This window comes from Nipponia nippon, unplaced genomic scaffold (assembly GCF_047370975.1).
Source record: "Nipponia nippon isolate SJK-2023a ecotype South Korea unplaced genomic scaffold, ASM4737097v1 scaffold_5, whole genome shotgun sequence".
NCBI lineage: Eukaryota > Metazoa > Chordata > Aves > Pelecaniformes > Threskiornithidae > Nipponia > Nipponia nippon.
In genome coordinates this window covers 70,567,708-70,584,507 of record NW_028262369.1, presented here as the reverse complement: position 1 = coordinate 70,584,507, position 16,800 = coordinate 70,567,708, and the positions used below count along the sequence as shown (strand labels likewise).

The window sequence follows — 16,800 nt, the reverse complement described above, 5'->3', positions numbered from 1 at the left end:
TGGGCAAAAAGCGGCAGTCCTCGCCCTCATAAATTCCCACTGATTTCACATTGAGGGTTACCTGCTCTGAAAACAGAGGCAGAGTTTTTCCTGCCTGCAGGAAGAGAGGCTCCAAGCAATGCTCGGGCTTGATTAATATCAGACATTTGTTGCTGCATTTTATGCAGCCATCCGTATGAGTCAGCACGCCTTCATTTCCTCTCCTGCTTCTCATGCAAGGAACACACTGGAAAGCCAACAGTCAGAGAAATCTGCGGATTCACATCATTCTTAAAATTTTTTTTTCATATGGAAAGACTTTGGTGCTTTAGATATTGTAACCAATTTTTTTGAAGTCCCGCAACTGGTAATATTGCCCAAGAAATGATGTTCAACTAGAATGAGAATTTCCAGGTTCCCCCTAATTTTAAACTTCTGGTGCTGCTGGCTCAGGGGGAGCACTACTATTGTGAAGAATAAATTTAAGAGTAAATATTATTTAGTTGTCTGACTTAGAACACTGTATTCATTCTGTTTGCCAGCACTAACCACTCTCAAGCAAATATGTTAGCGTTATGATATTACAGATTGTTCTTAGGTTAAAGCCCAGTTTTATAAGAAATTTATTTTAACAAACTGAAGAAGCTTTGTACAGACTAGGTGGACAAGTACTTTTGAGAGCAACGCTAACAGTTCTTGGCTCCTAAAGCATACACGCAGCTTTGAAGAAGTTAGTTAGCAGCAATTTGAAGGAACGGATGTGAATTTTATTGACTTCAGTTGATTGAGATTAGTTGCAGATGGGGGAATTAGAGAAGTTATAAAACACCTGAGAATTAAGTGAGGTTATTAGGGCAAGTAGGCTTGATGGTGGCTGCAGCAGCAAGGATGACTTTGGGCTTTGTGGGAAGAAGCTCGTGTAGGTATATTTAGTCTTTTTAAAAGTGCAGTCTTTTTGTTGCGTTTTAAGTATGTTGTGTGTTGAGCTTGGGCTGTCAAAGAAGACAAGTGTGAGTTTTGTTGATGTACATCTATGGTTCTTATGGGCTGAACGGAGACTAGTTTTGCGGATGCTGTACAAATGTAGCTTGTATCTTGACGAGGTAATGCGTCCACAACCCATTGAGTAAGAAGGGAGTAAAGAGAGGTGGTGTTACTGTTGTTTAGTGTGTATACAGATGCGTACATTTCAACATTGTGCCTTTATTGCTATGTACAGGTAACTGCGTTCTGACTCATGTGAGTGTTACCTTTTATTATGAGATTGCATAGAAAAGCTGGTAAAATGAAGAATTACACTCAGGGTTCGTGCCAGAGTCTGAGACTTTAGCCTTACTGCTGTAAGGCTACTCTCCCTGCTCTTAAAACTGCTTTCATTTGTGAATAGCAGTGATGTTTAGGACAGAGTAAGTATTTGCCATTTTCTACTCTGTGGGTACCATGTGTTGCTGTGAAGCCCTTGAATGGCTTGTTTTTGTGCTTTGTGTAGTGTTATTCGGCTCATAATGAGCTCTTGCTGTGAGCTTGCCATAGTATGAACCTATTTGGCTTTCCTGACTACTAGGCCTTGCCTAAGAAAGATCATCTTAGTTCTGTAGCTCTGTATAGCGTCTGTTTTGGCTCTTTAGTGTTTTGTTTGTGTTGTTTTGGTTTTTTTTTCTTCCCTTGTTAATTCTGAATTGTTTTAACAGTTGTGATTAAAATTAATTCCCACGAGTCTAGATACTGCATAGTTTTACTGGCTAGTGAAAGTGTATCCCTTGGTGTGGCTATGTTTGTAACGCGCCTTTCAGTTAGTGAAGAGCAGCAGTGCAGGCGCAGAGTGCAGCTGCTTTGGTGTTTGGCGTTGTTACAAAGGAACGCGGCACGCAGAGCGTTAGAGACGCTGGGTTGATGGATGTGCTCTGCCCGGAGAGATTTCTTACCCTTCCCCAAAGGTAGCTGGTACAGTTTAAAAACCTATCTAGTTGCATCCAGGTAAGAATCTCCTGTTTCAGTGGGGCTGACTCCTGTTGATCCATTTATTTGACAGTAATGTTGTTATTTTATGATTCTCACATGTGTTTTTTCTACTTACTGGCCACTTAGAGCCAAACGTGCTTATTCCAGCAGTGATGCTGGGCAGGAGTTGCCTTAGTTGTTGTGGAGGGATGTTAGTACTATGTACTGCGGTCCCAACAGCTTGCGGTCTAAATGGAATCTTTTTAAGGTGTAGGGGTTGCTGCTTGTGCAAACCCATAAACAGGTTCTGTGCTAGTACAGCCTGTCACCAGAAGTTTGTGCAAATGCAACTGCCTCAGTGCAAATTTGCTTAACATGTGGATCCTATTACTTGCATGGATGCAATAATTAAAAAAATGCAAACTGTGCATAAGTAGAAAAAATAGTTTTGTTGTTAAATATATCTCTTAGTAAAAATCTTAGCAAGTCATTACAAGTAGGCGTAATGAGAGTGACTTTGCCTGTAAAATCTGCTTTTGTTAGAAGGGTTATGTGACTTGGCCTAGCTCCTCTGGGGCAGGACAAAACGGCCGTGCAGACCCATACTTGCAGCCGTTAGGCTGCCTGTCACTAGCGGAGTTTACAAAAACACCAGTTTTTTCTCTCTGGGGCAGGCCATCCGGTGCCTTTCCGCACCTGGGCCTTGGGAGGCCGCCTGCGCTCGCAGACGCCAGGCCTGGCCCTGGGGCCCGGGGAGAGGCGCCGTCCCTGCCGCGGCCTGGCCGCCCGGGGACGGGGCGGTGCGGGGGAGCCCGGGGCAGCGGCCGCTCCGGGTTTGTGTGGCGGGGGGCCCGGCGGGCCGCAGGCGGTGCCTCCCGCGGGGTGGCGGTGCGGGCTGGGAGGAGCCGGCGGGCGGGCCGGCCGCGCCGGGCGGGAAGTGAGCTCAGGCGCACAGGAAATCCCGCCCGCGCCGCGGCCTGTGTTTGCGCTGCGGGCAGAGAAAGGAGCGGAGCGCCTGCAGCGGCCCAGCCGAGCCTGCCGCACGCAACGGGGCCGAGCCATGTCTGACCAGGTACGGGCGCCGCCGGCCCCGGGGGCAGCTGCCGCCGGGCGCGGGGGGACGGCGCGGCGGGCGGCGGCGGCAGGCCCCGCAGCCCCGGGGGCGCGGGAGGAGCTGCCTGCGCCCCCCCCCCCCGCCCCGCTGCCGCGGGGCAGCCCCGGCCCGGCCCCGCGCTCTGTGAGGGGCGGCCCGGGGCGAGCGGAGCCGCGGCCGCCCAGGAGGCACGGGGGGGGGGATGCTCTGCTCGGGGAGTGGAGTGGGGGGGATGCCAGTCTCCGACCTCGGCCAAACTCTGCCCCCCCGCCCTTGTATTTTAACCCCCCCTTCGCTCAGGGTATTTCGCGAGGAATACGGAGGCGGAGGATACTCGGGGGCTGGGGGCGGCTCCGCGGGGCCCCGGGCCGGGATCGCCGCCGGGGCAGCCGCGGCCCTGGAAACCCGTGAGCACGGCGAGGGGTGAGCCGTGTTGCACAACAGTGGTTTCCTTTCATTTTCCATTTCCCAGATGTGTGGTAGGATGCTCTTCCTCCGGAGCAGGCTTTGTGCGGGTTAGGCTAGACTTGCCAGGTCCTCTGTTTGCCCTAGAAATGCAAAAGGAGGGGGGGGAACCCAGGCTTTCTTAGCTGAGCGTTGCTTGCCAGTATTAAACATGCCATCCTTCACCAAGACTGTCCTGCCTTCTCTGCCTGTACATCGTTATGTTCCTGTCAATTCTGACTTCTCAGCCGGGGACTTGAATGTTTACTTGTACCACAAGTTCCTGGCTTGCTTGGTGTGGCATGTATACAGTCCTTTGCTTACAACTGTTGCTTTAGGCTATGTGACCTGCTGGTGGAAAGTTAAAACAGCATTCCAGTTTTCAACTGTGTTGTGTTTTGCTTTATTTTTTTATATTGCCTTCATATGGCAGTGTTTTCTAACTTTGTCATGATGCTTCGACTTTGGAAAAATCAATGTCAGTATCTACAAATGTTTCCTGCGGTACTGTGAAGTCAAGAATAGTACTAGTGCCAGCCAGGAAATTAAAAGTGTTCAGAGACAAGGCTAAGCTTAGTCTATACTGTGTCTGCTTTGAGGAATAGCCTTGATACATTATGACCCGTGAATAGAAACCACTGGTGTATGCGCTGGTGGTCTTCCTCCCCGCCCCTGACTTTCGAGCGCAATGCAACTCTACTGGTGAGGATGGTGCTGCTGCCTATCTCTGCCTGTGAGAGTGCAGCTAGGAGCACAGCTATTGCTGGCACCCATTAGGATACGTTTCCAGTGTAGTAAAATACGTGAAAGCGGCTGCATTAAAAAAAAGCAAATTCTGAACTAGATTTGGTAGACTGATCTTCACGTGATGTGCTCTGTAGCGCTCTGCATTTGTGAACTAAGGCATGTTTTAACACATAGCAGCTTTCGTTAGGTAATTCCTTCTTCAGGCAAGTTCTGCTAAAACACATACGTGTTTGTTCTTTGGGACTGCTTGAAGTATGTAAAACTCATTGTATGTGATAACCTTTTTTGGACACATATCTTAAAGGTCTTTGAATAAGGACCCTGATTTTTTTTTAAATAGATAAGCTAAACATTGTTATATGTTGTGTCATTCACTTCTGGAGGGAGTGTGCAACAAGAGCTAAACAGATGTTTAGCTAACAGTATAATGTATGGTAATGTAGCACTGTAAATCTCATTCCTCTGTTTATCAATCCTACAGGAATAATTGGATTACCCGAAATTGTGGCTTGCTTAGTGGCTTTCTTTTTGGTGCTGGAATTAAGTTAAGAGGACATAATTTGTCACCAGTTATGATAATTTTGCCTTGTGTTTTTAGTAGAAATAAAGAAGCATACTTTAGTTAGTTTATTTCCAATAGGAAATTAACTTTTATGATAAATAAAAATACTTGCAAGAAGGGCAGACTTCAAAAAACACACGGCTACTTGGTGGGATCTAAGCAGAAATAAAAAGAATAATTTTTATCCTCCCTTCAAGGGTCTCAGGCTGTTTTTGCTTCTAGATGCTGGCATTTTTATCTGTTCTTGTACTACTAATAAAGAATGCTATAGTTTGTATGCTTTTTTCCACTCCTGTGACAAATGTAAGAGTTTATTTGCTGTGTTAGGAAGTGTTGTAGTGCTATTCCTCCAGTAATTTTGGTTTTGTTAATTTTTTTAAGATTATCTAAAGTGTGCTGAGTATAGGGTGGTTTTTTTAGGCTTGGATATTGGGGTTTGAACACTTCAGAAAATTGGAGGAGGAAGCTTGCAATATACTGCCTTATAATGTTTGTTTTGTGGTTTCATTAGTTGCAATGGCAATGCCAGTATGTTTCATCCAAGACACTTCGGGTGCTTTTTAAGGTCATGAATTTAGTGTTGATACATAAATGTGAGACAGTACTAGAAGCCTCATTTTGTGCTATTTAGGAAAAGTGTGGAATGAAGCCTTTAAAACTTTAGGCATCTAATGAAAAGTTAGAACTTGGAGTGTTGTGGTATTTCTGTTCTGTGTGTATGGTAGTCTTTTTTTTTATGTGCTGTTTCATGAGATACCCTAAACACCAGTTCTTTTCACGGTGCAAGTAAAAGTCTGGAGGCTTGCTTGCAGATTGCTGATCCAGGATTTTGTTAGTGAATGCTCGTAGTTTAGTAACTTTGCAATCTGCTTGCTTTCTTTGTTCTCAAGTGTTTTTGTGTTGGCTTTACCATTTGGCATTGAATGGCAGTATAGTTCACTGACAAAATGCAGGGAGCTGTTTCAGACTTGCTGGGTCTTGTTGTGTTCTGATTTCAAATATTTTGCTCTTTTTCTAAGCTTCAGTTATTGGTGTTGTCAACATTGATTTGATGTTATTTCTCTTTTCTGAAATTACAGCACTATTTGCTCTTATTTTGTGGGTGAGAGGTTGCTGGGGCTTTAAATGAGCAACTTTATGGTATTTCAAGATTCCAATTCCCTTTGCTTTTTCTACTGTTTGCTGCTTTCCCTATTCATTTTTCGTACTACAGCCCTCTTTCCCTGAGGGTAGGAATCAAACATCTTAGGAATCATTGCTTTCCACTCATGTTGGCCAGAGGCACTGTCATAGTAGTGATGATGATTTGTCATACCTTGTACAGGATGATTTGTTTTGGAAAGCTAAGTAGGTAGATCTGTTACAATGCACAGAACTGTATAAACTACTACAAATGTCTCTGCTGCTGGGGTAATATGCTGCTGTGCAATTTGGTTCTTGTGCAAAGTAAACTAAGACAGTGACTGACCTGAAATGTCATGTAAAGCGACAGGATGTTCTTACAAATTCTTTCAGGGATAGCAAAGCAGGAGATAGTTTTGAAGTTACAGACTTCAGATCTGTAGAGATCTCAATCTCTTTCTGATTCCTAGAGGTTAGTAATCCTGCATGCAGACAATAAACATGCTGTTTGTGCAAGTTACCGGAAAAAGTCACAGGTTCTTATTTTTCTTGGAAACCAGTGTATTTTTATTCCTGCAAATAGTCCCATGAGGTTAGAGTTCAGATATGTTAGAAAGGGAAAACTTCGGTGGGCAGCACAGTTGCTGTGACTGTATTACCAGTGAAGACTCCTTTCACACTTCAAAAGTGACTTGCTTGGAGACCTGATGGTAGGTGTCTAGTTTCTTGAAAGCTTGGTGTCAGTTTTTGGGTTTGAGCTTGAAGGGTGATGAATCAGTCCCAGCAGTTCACGTTGTGCCCAGATGGGTATTTAAAAATGAAAAAAGGTAACCAGGTGGAGTCTCTGGCTCATGCTTTTTTTCTCATCACTAAAACTGAATGGATCTGGCTTGAGGCAGTGAGTCAAACTGGTACAAAGAGCACTTCCTCTCTTTCTTTCCTCCAGACTGAGACTGGTACAAATAGGGAAGGTGTTTGCAGACTTTTCCCCTGCCCTTCCCTGAACTTTTAACATTTGAAGAAGTTGTGCATGTTTAACTTCTTTAAGGGAAAAAAAAAATGCTTGAAAAGGCTTGTCTGCCATTTTAATCTGGAGATAGAGACCTATCTGGATGGACTTAACACAGAAGGTTAGTATGTGTTTTTGGCACTTGATCCTAAAGTTCAAGTCCAACCGTACAAAGGATATTTCTGTATACTCAGCAAAAAGTCCCTTTAGGGCTGGGAGAATGTATGTGTTAGGCACCTGTACATATTTTGCTTATTTTGTCTACTGTGTTAAGCAATAAAATATAAAAGGAAGATTGGAAACATGAGCAGCAGGGTATCCTTGTTTCTGACTACTTGAGAAGATTTCTTTGTCGAGCACCATCTGGACCTGAGGCCGTGTCTGTGTAAAATCCCTTTGTGCTGCAGTGGAACATAACCGAAGGCCCGATCCAGAATATGTAGTGACAGGCAAGGGATGGGGTTAATAGTACCTGATCTCTCCCTTGTCTTATCTATCAGCAGCTAACATGACAACTTTGATGTCCTCAATTCATGTCGTATAGAACATAACACTTAAACCCTTTTGATGAGCTTTAGTGCTCAAGTTGTTGAATCAGACTTGTCTGTACAATTAATTCTTACCCTGTAAAGATATCAAAACAATATGGTTCTTAGAACTGGAACTTGTAAGAATTGTGCTCTTAAAACAAACATGCTAGAAGAAAGCTGTTACTTGATGTTGTTTTCTTGTCATAGAAAAGAAGGTGGCTGACCATCCTTTTGAAAGTAGTGACTACTATTGATGCAATAGGGTGAAAAATGTTTGTGTGGTTCGCTCTCTTTACCCTGATAGGGTGTCACAAGTGCTTTCTGTTTACTCTCCTCACGATGTTATTTTTTCTGTCAAATATCTGAGCCTCTTAGTATGCTTCCTGTATTTCTTTTTTGCAGTCTGTTTGTTGACTAGGAGTTAGTGGTATAAAACTGTACTTCTCAGTTTTGCATCTGTCATCTATTTCCAAATGATCCTTCTCTCATCTCATGTTCCTCACAGTGTTTCTCTTCCATCATTAATTAAACTTTCCGCAGGCAGACAGAGCGCCTTTCGTAGTACTATGTTGCTATTATTTTCACACACAGAAAGGAAGAAATAAGGTGCCTTGGATAGTCTGATTTCATGTAATAAGGAGGATGACAGCTGTCATACTGTCCAGTGAAAATAACAAAGTTTTGAACTGATCAGATTTTAAATGTTTTTCTTGCAGGAAGCAAAACCTTCAGCTGAGGACTTAGGAGATAAGAAAGAAGGGGAATACATTAAACTCAAAGTCATTGGGCAGGTGAGTTTTTACAGAATTACTTGTTGACATTTGGTGGAGGTGTGAGTTTTTGTATTGTAGAAACGAACAAATGAAAGCTGATACTTTTGGTTCTTCAATGTGGATCCTCCCCTGCCATAACTACTTACCAATTGCCAGTAATGTGTGTTAGTATACCCTCTGGTGTGTTTGGTTTTTTTTAAAGCTTGAGTAATTTATCCTTCTGACTCAGGATTTGGTCAGTGTGATCCTCATCTTACAACTAGGGGACCTGATGCGTTGAAGGATGATTAATTTATCCAAAGGTATGAATGAACTATGCGGCAAAATCAATAAATTCAGGTCTTCAGAGTTCATGTAGTACACCAAGCGTGAGGTCAACTTTCTTGAACAGGGCTAGGAAGAGGATTATGTTGGCTGGCATGTTGGTAGATATGTATGGTGGATTATAAGCCTGAATTCAAGTTGTGTTGGAATGTGAATGTCGAGATCCTTCTTGAACAGAAGTCCTTCTGTGCAAAGAACCCCTAGCCCATATGACTTAAGTCCGTATTGTTTGTTGGAGTATTAGCACGATTGCTGCGCTGTTGACTGGAGATGGATGACTTAAAGTAGAACTAACACAAACTAGCTTACCTCTTGCTGGTTTAGTTGGCAATGATGAGAACACATCCAAAAGCTAAACATGACCCACATGCTTTTTGAACGGAACCTTTTGCAGTCTGTTTTATCTGTAGCCATTTTGACAGTTGTAGTTACTTGTATCTTATGGCTGGTAGGAAGGAGTGTAGAATAATGAGACCTAAGACTTCTTAGGTTAGTGTTGTGTTGCCAACTCTGCCTGTATCCTAACTTCTAGATAATTACTCTAATTGGACGAGGTTTCGTATATATTTTGAAGTGCAAGCTTTAACTTGTCTCTTGGAATCTTGGAGCAGAAGTTCCCTGCATATATGTTTGTATTTCATAAGTACATCAGCTGGGTAAAGATGGAAGCACAGACTGAACCATGTATGGTTTTTAGTACTTTTAAATCCAAAACCTCCATAGTGAGCCTAAGGCTATACTATGCCATCTGTTTTAAAATAGAGCTTCCTGTGGAAGTGCATGATGAATTTAGCAACTGATGAATTACCCTGGAGGTTCGTGTTATGATGCACCAAGGTATGCATGGTGATAGTTAAACTGCATTCCATGTTAGTTTTATGTAAGTTTTTCTTAATGAAAGTCTTAAAATCAGCATAGATAAAGTAAGCAGTTACTACAAAGAGAGTAACTTTTTTTCTTTTCTGTTCTTAGGACAGCAGTGAAATTCACTTCAAGGTGAAAATGACAACACACCTCAAGAAACTCAAAGAATCATACTGTCAAAGACAGGTTTGTAAAACAGTGGCACTCTCTTTAAAAAGAAAATAAAAATGCCAAATGCTTTAGCTTTACTTTTCTCACTGTTCTTTCAAATAAAGACATTTGTTGAGACAGTCAACCTTTTGTCTAGTTACCAGCAGGACAGGTATCTGACAGTACAAATATAATGGATCTCCTCGTTTCTTTTGACAAGCAAAGGTATTTCTATTTAAGACAGTTGTGAATTTTGTAGTAAGTTAAATTTACTGTTTTAAAATACATAGTGGCTGCTCAGAAGACATAAAAGTTAGCTTTTAAAATGCCCAGGCATGCATTTATAGTTACTGTAAAATCTCCCGTCTCCAAGAGAAATTCCCTTAAAGCTGTAGACTGCTGCAGCTTAGGATGAGAGTCTTAGGCATTGTTACAGTCATTAATATGGTAACTGATTAACACTAGCTATGATGCCCAAAGTTAAAGAAATCTACAACATTAATTGTGGATGTAGGTAAATAGTGACTACTGTTATAGAACAAAAATATATCTTCACTTCCAGATTCTGTGGCAGATATTGTGGATTCACTGCTGCTATTTCCAGAAGCCCTGGCCTAGTTTACCCCCAGCTTTGGGGATAGATGCCTTGTTTGGCCTTTTCTTGAGTAACTGTGTTGGAGTTCGCTTCAGGAGATATAATCATAAGAAATAATACTTCGGGTTTTTTCTTAATACCTTGAGACAAGTTGAACTTGTCAATTGAAGTGTTCTTTTGTAGAATGCGTTCTTTTTTGCTATCCTGGAGTAGGAGGAAAGAAAAGATCAAACACCAGGTATGTTTGTAGCCAAATCCAAATGATTAAAATTGTGATTCATTTGAAAAAGTTGAAATTTTAAAATAAGATCTTGGAAATAATTCATGCAGCAGTCTTATTGACTGATGAAAATGCATGTGTGGGGAATTTTTTTTTACAGACATAATTGTTTGAATGAACACAGCTATATCGATCTCCTGGGCTGAATCTGGAGAGTCTGTGATTTCATTTATCAGCAGTCAATATGGTTTTTGGTGTCAAGTAAAGGAACTGTGAACATTTCTTCCAAGTTGGCCAGAGGGATTGTTGGAAGAATGTGAAGAGCTGTTCTTTCCTTTGTGTTTTTCTGCCTGGTTATTTACAGGCAATATTTCTGAGATCTAATTGATGCACAAAACAGGTCATATTTCACTTACGTTTGTTGTGCTCATAACTTGAAAGAGAAGAAAGATTAGATGTTTGCCTCATCTATTGAGGTGAAGTATGGTACTCTGCCGTAATCCAGGCACACTGTATAATAGTCGTACTGTGACTTAACTTTATTTACCATTGGGATGCTCCTTTCTCCCTGTTTGAATGGTATTCCTTTTTCTCCCTCTCAGCTCTGCTCTTTCTTGTCCCCAGTGTAGAGCTTTTGCAGAAGTGATAATGATAAAGGTTGCTATTCCTTCCTGTGATGATATAAGATTGGGAAAGCAAGGGTAGGAGTTCATGAAGTAAACACCATGTTCCTCCTCTTGTCTTAGGATCTTGAATAAGGCTGATATGCAGTTCAGAAAAAGACAGAACCTTCATGTGTAATGTTGTCTTGGAAGGGAGGGTGTAGTCAGAGCTTTATTTATAAATAAAAAAAGACAAGGGAAAAAAAATAAGGAAACCTCAAAGTTGTTGAACTAGGAACTCCAGTAAGACTTCGGAATAAACACGAATTTCAGCACTATTCATGCTCCTTGAGTCACTTCTTTGTAGTCTACGTTGTTGTAACAGAATAGCTGAGCTCCCTGTGTAACAGGAACTAACACTTTGGTTTTTTACTTTCATGTGTGTTGTTTTTATTAAAAATGTTTTTCTTGTAAATCCATACAAGTTTCAGTAAGTTTCTTTTCCTGTATATCTGTTTCTTTTTTTAGGGTGTTCCAATGAATTCACTCAGGTTCCTCTTCGAGGGTCAGAGAATTACTGATAATCATACCCCCAAGGAGGTGAGTTTCCTTCTAGAAAAAGTGTTAGTTCACTGGGGAAACTAAATACCAAATTAGTTTTTCTGTTCTGCTAGACTGTTAACTGGAATGAAGGTGTTTCTTTAAGTATAGCCAACTTTTTGGACTATATTTAGTCAAATATAGTCTGACTGTATTTGTCTAACTAGAATCTTTAATAAGGCCAGTATACAGTTTAGAAAGAGACCGATAGGACCTTCATGTGTAATATTGTCTCAGAAGGGAGGGTGTAGTCACTGCTTACCACAGAGAAAAAAAAACAAGGAAACTTCCCAGTTGAGCTAGAACTTCAGTGTGACTAGTTCACATTTATTAGATGAAAGTGTAAATAAACAGAAAACAGGTTACTTCTGCTGTCCAGTGACTTCCACCAATTGTTATGACAAAGCAGGAAGAAACACTGTTATAATAATGACCTTCTGAAAAATCAAACTTGTGTACTGTGAAATTGAACAAGTTACCCTCTTTGAGAGAACAGTTGTAAATAGGCTTTGAGTTGCAAGCTGTAGGTCTTGGCTGTATTGTGAGGTAGTACTGTGCTATATGTAATTCATGTGGCTGTACAGCTGGTGCATTCACTAGGATGCTGGTTATGTTCCTGTGCATCTGTTGCCCGAGAAGGGATTTAGAGAAAGGTGAAGCTAGCAACTTCCAGGCTGATGTGTACTGCTCCACAAGTGGATTTAGACTTCACTGATAAGGCTTTTGCTTTGACTGAGATGTATAAGACTGAAGGAAGAAGCCTAAAAATCATGAGTGTTGGCTAGTGAGATGGTGACTGAAATTTCTTTTCACGCCTTTGATGAATTACGATGGGACAGAGGAACAAACCATTGTATAACTTGTCTAGGACCTTCTCTGAAATCAGTACACCAGATTTATAACAATTATATGCTGTTTTTCTCTGTTCTCACAGCTGGGGATGGAGGAGGAAGATGTGATTGAAGTTTATCAGGAACAGACGGGGGGTCACTCAACAGTTTAGATCCTTCTGTTTGTTTTCTTCCCCCTTAATCCTTTTTTATTTTTAAATAATAGTTCTTTTGTAATGTGGTGTTCAACACTGAATTGAAACTGGCACCCCATCTCTGGGAGTTTATTTTCAAGCGTCTGGTATTTTGAATTCTCGTGCTCATTATACACTATTGTTTCTGTTTTCATTGTGCTGAACTTTTGTGATCCAGCTGCAGCCTTGCTCCCCTCTTCCCTTCTGCCCTCCCCTTTAGAAATACACATACACACATGCATTTGTATGTTCACTAGGTTCGTGCATTTCAGGCACGAAGGCTGTAAGATCTGCCAGGTGGGCGAGTGTTCTTAATGACTTCCATATCTGCCCTGAAGTTTTGATGTGTGACTGTTTCACTCCTGGACTATAACTTTCAGTGCGAGATGAAGTTTTTCAGAGAACTAGACTGTGGAGAAATTGTGTATCCATAACTCAGAGCTATTTTGCTTAAATTGTGCTGATGGCCCAACGAAGAAGATTACCAAGTTGGAAACGGAAAAGCTAGAACTGTTGTCATCTGTACCTTGCTCCAGAGATGGCTTTGCTGAAGACATAAAATTGAAAACCCTAATGATTCTTAAGTCTTGCCAGAAGAGCCCAGAAGCATTTTAACTTCATATAGCAATTAGTACACGCAGGTATTCATGCAAGAATGTTCACAGCAGACAACTGGTGTTACTTTGACACTCTTGTTTGTACCTTTTGGCCTGGGACGTGGGTTTTGAATGGACACTGTCTGTACCAGCTTCATTTAAAATAAACAAGAAAAACAATTTTATAAACAACTTGCATTTTCTTTTCAAATGTTTGGAAATGAGCAAAACCATGAAGTTATAATTAGGGCATGCTTTTCCGGTAACTATATGTTGAAGCCAGAAAAAAAAAATGTGCTCTGTAAATATACCTCATTTAAAAAAAAAAAATTACTTTTTTCTACTTGCCCTAGTAAAATACTTGATCTGCTTCGTTTACAGGTGACTGAGACTACTAGCTATTTCTTTTCTTGTTAGAGAATATTCGCATACGGTTACGTACAGCTTCACTTCATGCACAAAAGGTAAACAGAAAATGCAACTTGGAAGGAAATACAAAGATGGTTTTTAATGTCTATATTTCATATGATCGTGGTACCATTAAATAATCTCTCTGATGGATGACATAGAAGTGTTGTAGTTCATCAGGCATCATTAGTTCTAGGTAGCTGCAGGTTCTAAATGGTCAGTTTGAGAACATGTTACTGGATATGAAAGCTCAGATGGGAGGTTATGGGCAGGGCAGTGTGGAGAGAAGGTTTCTGCACTGCACCTGCTTCAGCCTTTCTGCAGATAAATAGGACTTGTTTCTGATTTGGTTTGGTAAATCAAGTTCACTGTCAATGCCAACTTCATTTAAAGACACACGATGCTGGCATACTTGGAAGAAATTACAGATTCTGAATGATTAGTTTTTATGGCATTTGCTATAAAGCTAGGAATGCATTTCCTTTCATGCCTGTGGTTTGTGTCCTGTTTCTGATTTAGTAATACTTTTGTACACATAGTTGCACTAAGCAATTTTTTAAAGATTAAAATTTTTGTTTACAAAATGTCAGAATATGGGATTTTCTTGAAGTATTCTATGTAATTCAGTTCTTAGGGGGAAGAGGGATTGCTACTCTGATGTATAACAACATGGCTTTTTTGCACTTATCTCCTATTGCTTTTTTAGAATACTAAATATATCTGCTTGAGAATACCAGAAATAAAACAGCCTTGTGATTATTATCAGATTATCTTCTGATTTAAATTTGTATAATGCTCTTGTTAGTAGACAAATTCCCATTATCCCTCTTCTGCAAATTAGGAACTGAGGCACAGGGGACAGTAGTTCACTCGGGTCACTCTGGAAGCTGAAAGTGGAGCTGAGAACAGAATCCAGATCCCCTGGGTTTGATGCTAGTACTCCAGCTGCTGCACCAACTTTCTTTGCTTCTTACTGTTCACTCTCCTCTTCCACATCTGTTTTATATGCTCATTTTTTCAGCTTTCTAGTTGAAGCACTGCATTTAGTTCTCTTGAGACTATGGAGGAGGGTTTCCTGCAGAATGCAGCTTCAGTAGGATGAAGCTCAAGGCAAAGATTTATTTCTGTTGTGTAACCTTGTCCTAAAATATGTCTCTTTATGGAGTGGCTATGGTGACAAACTGATTTGACCTCTTTCTCAGACTTGTGCAGCCTCAGAGAGCTAGTGCCTCAACGGAGCTGCTGGTCTAAAGCAATGTCTGTACTGTTATAACTTGATGGAACAGTAATAACGAGATAACTGTACTCTGCCTCAAAGATTAGTATTGAGAGCTTCATGTAAAATGAGAAGATACACATGCTACACAGATGCAATAGTAGCATTTTTAAGGAAGTTCATTCTTGGAAGTTGTACATTGAAATAAAATGTGAATTTTGAAGTCAAGGAGTAGACACACTTGAATTTTCTTCATTTCTCTGGAAGAACTAATACTTTTCAAAGAATTTCTTTCTGAAAAGATGGTTTGGAATGGAATTTCTAAGCCACTCATAGCTTTAAAGCACATGACTGGAAGTCAGAGTGGCCTTCATATGTTTGAGAAACACAGAGAAAAGAATCTTTTTTCCTTCTGCAATTTTTCTTTGTTTACATGCTTACCTGTATATTAGAACCGAGTTCAGCTCTTGATGGCTGGTTTTAAGTGTTTTTAAAAAAAAAAAAAGTGGTGGTGGGAGAATGAAACCATCTTCACTGAGTCAGTTATGCAGTGGAAGCTAATCCTTTATTTCTATTGTGAAATTAATACATTTAATATTCGCTATGGTGGCATATAAAAGGTATATTGATAAGCGCTTTACAGAATTATCAGTCTCAACGGATTTTCTTAAAGCTGGTGTGTTTAAAGGACTTGTGTGTTCTCTTAAGTATAAATATCCCTACATAATCATCAATTTGACAAAATTAGATTTTTTTGAAGTCAAATGTGTAAATGTTGGCAGGATTTGGACTTCAGTTAGGATGTCAGACAATGCTAAAACTTGAAGTCTACCACAAATTTTGACTAACCATGTATTGTTTTAGAAGCACTACAATTGTGTACTAGTTTTTAACTTTTTCTGCTTTAAATGGAAATTATTTTTAAGAATACAATACTAAAATATCTGTGCTGACCTGCGCATCTTCTGTATGCACTTTTGAATTGTTGTTCTTCACGTAAATGTTCCTTAAATGAGAAGATCAGCTTCTGAGGCACCGTACAGAGAACTGTAGGAACTGTGCATGTTGGAAGGTAGTTTAAACTGGTTTTGTTTTGCTCTTAGAACTGGTTTATTTAATTCATATTTAACTTAATGAAGTTCAGCTTCAATTTAGACGCTACAAAAGTTGATTACTCTTCTCCACAGGAGACTCTCTGCAGGAACTGCAATACGAATTGAATCTACATGTTACACTTTCTTATCTTAGATAATATTAGAGAAGCAGAAAATAAGATAAACCTGATTTACAAGGAAGAAAAGTTCTTATCTTGCTACAGTTTCTCTGTTGTCTTATTGGTGATACCAAAATCTACCTTTTAATAAACAGTAGCATGTTTATTGCAATTTATTGGTTTGAGGATTCCTCCAGAAGTCAGCACTGAGGTCTTCATACCTTTTGTAAACTGACAGTTCTGTTGTTTTCTGTCTTATAATGGACCAAAGAAACTGGGATGAAGCACAAAGGATAAACTAAATGTGTTCTGGCACCTCAAGAGGTCTGTCTGGATTAATTTCTACTGGCTGATAAAAGATGAATGCTTTTACTTGCTATCAATAGAATGTATACACAGACTTCTGTTGCAGTCTGGGAAAATAATTTGTGAATGAGAGTAGCACCTATCCTGACAAGGAATGTTGTTCTTCTTTTGAATAAGGTTGGAACCTTGAATTAGACTGGAACTGAAAGCTCACTACAATGACCCATTCCTGGTACCAAGTATTTATTTATTCTTTTGTATGGTTTTCAGGCCTAGTTTTTCAAGCAGCTGAAAATAAGAAAACACCCATGAACAAGGAACATCTTGAGTGCGTTCTAGTCCAGTAGCTTCTATTAGTAGTGCTCGTTGGAACTGCAGATGTTGTTCCAGATCTGCTCTTTGCCTGCAAACAGTGTTAATAAAGTGGATTGCAGACACAGGACAGAACTCCTCCTTGGGTTAGAAAGCTGGTGCTTTGACTT

At 40.5% G+C, this 16,800-nt stretch overlaps 1 protein-coding gene across 2 annotated transcripts; it reads left to right on the top strand.

The window, feature by feature from the left end:
* The first annotated feature begins 2,809 nt into the window (after window positions 1–2,809).
* SUMO1 (small ubiquitin like modifier 1) lies at window positions 2,810–13,355 on the top strand. 2 transcript variants are annotated; one of them, XM_087733628.1, is made up of 5 exons: window positions 2,810–2,992; window positions 8,144–8,218; window positions 9,497–9,574; window positions 11,484–11,555; window positions 12,837–13,355. In XM_087733628.1, exons 1-5 carry the CDS (start codon window positions 2,981–2,983, stop codon window positions 12,864–12,866), a joined length of 267 nt encoding a protein of 88 aa, XP_087589754.1. In that variant the 5' UTR covers window positions 2,810–2,980; the 3' UTR covers window positions 12,867–13,355. The 2 variants fall into 2 exon arrangements, with proteins under 2 accessions (XP_087589754.1, XP_087589753.1); XM_087733627.1 differs by having other exon boundaries at window positions 2,825–2,992; window positions 12,490–13,355.
* The last annotated feature ends 3,445 nt before the right edge of the window (window positions 13,356–16,800 follow it).